A 6,097-nucleotide genomic window follows, 5' to 3' on the forward strand; every position below is an offset into this window, starting at 1 on the left:
TTTTTGTCTGATTTTTTTAGACTGTTACAAGCCCTGTGTGCTTATAGTCACCACAAATAGTTTGAAAGCCATAATCATTTGTTTGTTGTTGTTTTTTTACTACTTTTAATTCATTTATAAAAACATTTTTACTTTGTCACAGTTGGTTATGCTGATTCCTTTCAAATTAAAACTGTAATATTCTACAAACACTTTTGCTTATGCTTCATGACATCCATCTATCACCTGCAGGTGAGTGTCTGGGATGGGAAAAAAACAACAATGCTTGACCAGAACTGAACCTCAAGTTTACTTTTAGATTGCAGTACAGTAAGTCAGGTGATAACTTACATTAGAGCAGCAGGTTGGCATGCAGTTTTTCCACCATTCAGAGTTTCCAGAGACAGACAAGAAGGCTTGGGAAATGTTTATAAAAAATGTTTACTGTAACTATGATTGGAAAGAATGACGTCTAATGTTTAGCACAGTTTTTGCCTTGTACTACAGACGATGCTGAGGAGTCAAGAATAAAAAGCACTTCATTGATCAAAATAAATAAATGTGGTAAAACATAATAACATAGAAATTAAACACAAATAGGTCTGTAATTGTAAAATAACATCTTTATAAGTCTTTAATAAAACTATACAAGCAGTTTTTTGGCCTCATTGATAAGAAAAATGCTGCTGCACTATGACTTAGTACACGTCAGCATCAGCAGCTGTAAATGAAAATATAGCAACAGCTTGTTTAAAGTCTTTGAGTTTCCTTCATCACTTTGTTCGGTGTTTTTTCATCTTCAGTCCACAAAAAAACTCCTTTCAGTCCAAAGTGTGCAGGCAGACCGGGCTCCTAAGGCCAGAATGATGTATTGCAGCACGACATGGTCCATCCATGTGTTTATAGTCCAAAGCATTAAAACGAGGTCCTCAATGACTCATCAAAAAAGGGCATGTGATTATAGGCCACTAAGGGTGTGCTCTCTCCAAGAACAGCCTCTGTGAAGTTGGGCCTTCTCCAGGCGTACACCATGCTGTTCAGGAAACCTTGTAGAGACACACTGGCAGCCTGCAGTAGACAAAAGCAATATTTTAGCCTGCAAATCTGCCATCTGAGGACATTTTAACCTACTCACTGAAAAGCTGTAACTAAAACATACCTGTAGCATATAAACACCAAATAAACTGTATTGTTCAACGTTTGTTCTCATCAACAAGGTAGATAGCAGGATGAGGAAAAGCGCTACAAGAAGAAGAAACATCAGTTTAATTTTGTCTTAAAGTTGATATTTACACTAGCTTTGTGCGTGCTTTTGTGTACCTGGTGCCCAGCAGATTAGGATGACTGTCACCATATTCCTTGAGGTAGAAATTGCTCTTTTCATTCTTCTTCTTGAACGCCCATCTCCCTCCACTGGAAAAAGCCCCTCCGGATCTCGTCTTTCATACCACTTACCAACCTTATAGTAAATAATCTGAACCACAACAGGAAAAAAAACATTTGTTTCATCAGATTACACTGGTATTTAAACTTGCTTGTTATGTTACAGCAATGTGATTGTTAGTAACTCACAGAGCAAGACACCAGCACCGGTATCACCACAATGAAAAGAAAAGCTCTGATGAAAACGTCATGGATTGTCTCCTGTGGGCAAAAGAGAATTATGTATCAAAAATATGCTTATACAAAATGTAACAATGCTAAAGAGCATTATTATTCTGTTAAACAGAGACTATACGCACACACACTACAACAGAGGCCTCGATAAAAGAAAGTGTGTTAAAGGGTTTCATAAGACAGCTGTACACTCACAACATCTGAGCAGGATTCCCTCCAGACGTGCAAGAACAAAATACAACTGTGAAAAAGAGAAAATCAAAAAAGGTCAGAAACACAGGGGAACAGACCCATTTCACTGCTGTGACGTCTTTGAAAGATTTTGAAGGAGGCTGAATCTCTGGGTTGTATGCTCACCTGGTGCAGTACGTGCTATCGTTACTGAAGACCCGATTTGGCAAGCTGCTGGTAGCTGGAATCAGCAAAGTAGCTTTCATGAAAGGAGTGAGCACATATGCTAAGTAAAGTGCAAGTGGGATCAACCTGTTATATTGGGCAGAAGATAGAGAAGAAGAATTAAATTGTGCACACATGGGATACCATCTGGTGGGTTAGGTAAAAACTAAAGCATTTATTAATTCATTTATTTTTTGAAAAAGTGGTTAAAACTTACCACACAATGGCATACACAGGTATGACTATTTCTGGTCTTCGACATGTATTCTGCAAAACAAGAAAATGTCAGTGAATCTGGTTTCTGGACAAATTATGATCACCAGATGCAGCGAATGCCTCACCAGATCATCATCCGCTGGTCTTTCTCTCCATCCTTGGATCGCATTCTTTGACTTCCAGGCGTAAACGACCACCAGCAGGAATGAAATGAAATAAAACGTCTGGAACAAAACACAAAGAACAACGCAAAATGTGACAGTTTTACCAATAAAGTAATTTTAGACCAAACATTAATATTTACCTTAAAGTAAATGTCAGTTAAATATAATTTATGTGAATACTGATGAGCTCTGGTTCTCAGAGAACAACTTTATACTTGAAGATTTCTCAGTTGGTTATGCTGATTCTTAGGACCAGTGTCCGACAAACGTGCAAGAGGACCTTTATCTTTACGAGGACGATCTTTATGAAGCAACGTGAGGACATTTTATTATTTGATTTTACATCTGCTGCTTGTAAAATGAAATGAGATATTTTTTTCTTTTTTTAAACATGCTTCTTTGTATAAGAAGGATATGAAGTATAAATACAGCTATTTATTTAAATGTAAATGTAAGGTACAGTAAACCTCTGCTGACATACCTGTAGACATAAAAATGAGATGCTACATTAGCTGAATTTTAAAATATAGGGTCATATAAAAATGATTTAATACCATGCTCCTTTAGGATTTGCAGTGGATGTTTGTTATCTTATAGCAGGGGTCCCCAACTCCAGGCCTCGAGGGCCAGTGTCCTGCAGGTTTTAGATCTCACCCTGGGTCTACACACCTGAATCAAATGATTAGTTCATTACCAGGCCTCTGGAGAACTTCAAGACATGTTGAGGAGGTAATTTAGCCATTTGAATCAGCTGTGTTGGCTCGCGGATAATCTAAAAACTGCAGGACACCGGCCCTCGAGGCCTGGAGTTGGGGACCCCTGTCTATATATTATAGCATGTAAACTAAATTTGGAATTTAATAAGTCTGTTGAAGTGCATAAAGACTCTGAACCCCAAAATAAGGTAACCTTAAGTTAGGAACCGGTTCAGTTCATTTTTTTCTTTCTTTTTTATATTGAACTCTTAAAAAGGTTAAATATTTTCCATATCTGCATTTTGAAAGAATTCCACAATCTGAGCTAGAGGAATTTGAGAGTTTGGTCCTACAATACATTCTTTTCTTTTCTTTTCTTTCCTTTTTCTGTTGCTTTTATGTACAATCAATATCTACTGTCCTTAATGCTTATCAATCTAAATTCTAACGAGAACTCAAAAGACTTTAGTCAACCGAGTTCACAATGGACGTTGCCAGTTAGAAATTTATGCTGAGAACAACTGTTATGAAAAGCATGTGGAGCTCCTCCTCTCAGCCTGAGGGATGAATGTGGACATGTTTGCATAACAGGGAACGTGACACAGCAAAACTGCTCACTATGTCATTTTATAGAGGCAATATAAGGAACACATGTTTTTGATTTACTTTACTGCTTGAACTACGTGATATGTCCTCGGTGCCTTTGGAAAACGTTATATTATTAGACAATAATCTGATTTTTTACTCTGTAAATGTTGATTGTTATAGCAGGAAGTACCAAAAGGAATGTGAAACCACCTAAACTTTGCCAAGCTGTTTAAGATTAAACTACTCCCCCACCAAAACGCAATCCTGTCAATGATTTATTTGCGGTGGTAAAAGCCCGATCAAACAATGAAATAAACTATTGCTCACCAGTGACAGCGGCAGGCCGTATTGGCAGATGACTATACTGTTGTCAAACGGTATTTTGTTCATGAAACCCAAGGACATCAAGATCAGAGCAGCTAGGAGGTCGGCGAGAGCAAGCTGCACCAGGAGGTGTACCTGCAAACAGTACGCATGAAGGCTTGTGCAGTGTTGACAAACTACACAGTTCCTTATGCACAGTAATAATTAATTTCATTAAATAATCCATTAGTAATGCATACACCTAGACTCACCTGCTCTTTTAGATGCTGCCATCTTGCTATGGAAACCGCCAGGACGGAGAAACTCCCAATCACACTGACGTTAATAAGAAATATGTAAACTATTAAATGACCGCAGGTCATTTGAAGGAAAAGTTTAAAAGAAATGAACAACTAACATTGTGCCAAACCACAGTTCACCCGAATACTGCTCAGGTTACATTAACTTTTCATACCCTTTATTCAGGTAATACCACTATTATTCAAGCATTCTGTGGCAAGCAGAAGTCTTACAATGAAAATGTTACTTAACTAAGAAGTATTGTAACAATGTACTCACTATTAGTATTAGTATTAGTATTAAAAGACGTCAACAGCCCTGAAAAGTGACACTGTTGCATTAATGCATATAATTATTATTAGTACTCATGCAAGATCAGGATTTTCTTGCTGCATTAACTTAAATTATAGCTAATCTTAACTACTCTGGGTAAATATAGGTAATGCTTAGATTTTTAAATTTATTAAAACTTGTTAAAATTATGAAAAGGAAAAGCAGCAGCTGTCACAATTGTAATGCCAACATCTTTTGTTGTTGTTTGTTTTTTTATATGAAAGATAACTCAAAATATCAGCAAAATGATTCCCATTAAATTTTCTGCAGCAAATGGGTGAACTTATGATTTTATAAAGTAACTAAAGCTGATAAATGCAGATAAATAAAAAAGTTCAATATTTGCCTTTTGAGAGGTGGAGTAGAAATAGAAGGTGGAAAGAAAAGACTAAAGTACGATATCTCAGTTTAGTGATAGTGATAGACTAAATTTGCTTACATCACAAAGCATGATGGCTTTTTTTTGGGGGGGGGGGTTAAACAGACATTTGCCACATGTCTTAGACTATAATGCCCCATGTCAACAACAAACAATTACAAACTATCGTAATTCATTAAAAAAGCTCCTCTCTCCCTTATTCTTGCTTTGCTTTTGTCAAGAGACAAAAAGAAACACAAAAACTCTTCAACAAAGGGTTAGGAGTATCATTGATCTTTAAGGAAGTGTTTAAATTACAGGTATCATCTACACTAAATAACCTAAAACGCAAACATATCAGACAGTGACGATGGATTATGTAAGATAACTGAGAGAATTCAAAGAGAAAGTCCCTGAAATCTCTGCATGGTGCCCTGCTGGTCTCAGTTAATTTTTTTAAAAAAATTAGAAACTGTCATAAAGGTAATAACATGCAAAATAAAGTTTCTTGTGTTTGCTATGATCATATTTGCAAAACACATTGTTAAATAATTCATGATGATAATAATATGAGGAAGTGCATAGGAGTACCTGGGAGTGAGTAAAACTATGTACACTGTAGAGAGGACATCGATCTGAAAGCAAAATTTGGAAATGCCTGAGTCATTTCACGGATAAAAGATTTTATTATACAGTTCTTTTTTCAAAAAAAAAAAAAAAATGATTAAAGCCCATTAAAAACAATGAATGTAGTGCCTACCTGAGCTCCACTCAGCAAAGTATTTAGCTCCATCCTGAGAAGTAAAAAGTCACATTCGGCATGTGCACAGCTCCATAACCTGCTCTCATTACAGGCCAATGAAAATGTGACTTCTTTGTGTATAGAGTGCATCTATAAAAAGGTGCACCTTGTCACATGTTGTGACTCCGCCTGCTTGACTCAGTGCGTGTGTGTGTTTGTGACAATACTTGGTAATCCCCAGGTAGAGTGGAATTAGTTTGCGCCTTACTTGATGCCTTCCAAGATAATGACCCATTTAGAAGATATAGTAAGACAATGAAACTGGAGTTTCTCTGTACTGTTTGGGGTTTTGCCCTCTTCTGATTACTGCAAACTAAGAAAATAATAGAGAAAGTCTGAGAAAAGT

The 6,097-nt window shown here is 36.7% G+C and overlaps 1 protein-coding gene across 1 annotated transcript; it reads right to left on the reverse strand.

The window, feature by feature from the left end:
- Positions 1-590: 590 nt before the first annotated feature.
- On the reverse strand, positions 591-5,813 carry si:dkey-30c15.2 (uncharacterized protein LOC558938 homolog). Its single transcript, XM_005934115.2, has 12 exons — positions 5,710-5,813; positions 5,541-5,584; positions 4,231-4,294; positions 3,983-4,114; positions 2,334-2,432; positions 2,210-2,259; positions 1,954-2,079; positions 1,792-1,837; positions 1,552-1,623; positions 1,300-1,453; positions 1,139-1,221; positions 591-1,047 (listed from the first exon to the last, which is right to left on the reverse strand). Exons 1-12 carry the CDS (start codon positions 5,740-5,742, stop codon positions 895-897), a joined length of 1,056 nt encoding a protein of 351 aa, XP_005934177.1. The 5' UTR covers positions 5,743-5,813; the 3' UTR covers positions 591-894.
- Positions 5,814-6,097: the final 284 nt, after the last annotated feature.

The sequence above is a fragment of the Haplochromis burtoni genome, unplaced genomic scaffold (assembly GCF_018398535.1).
Source record: "Haplochromis burtoni strain Fernald_Lab_line unplaced genomic scaffold, NCSU_Asbu1 Contig_179, whole genome shotgun sequence".
In the NCBI taxonomy this organism is placed as follows: Eukaryota; Metazoa; Chordata; class Actinopteri; order Cichliformes; family Cichlidae; genus Haplochromis; species Haplochromis burtoni.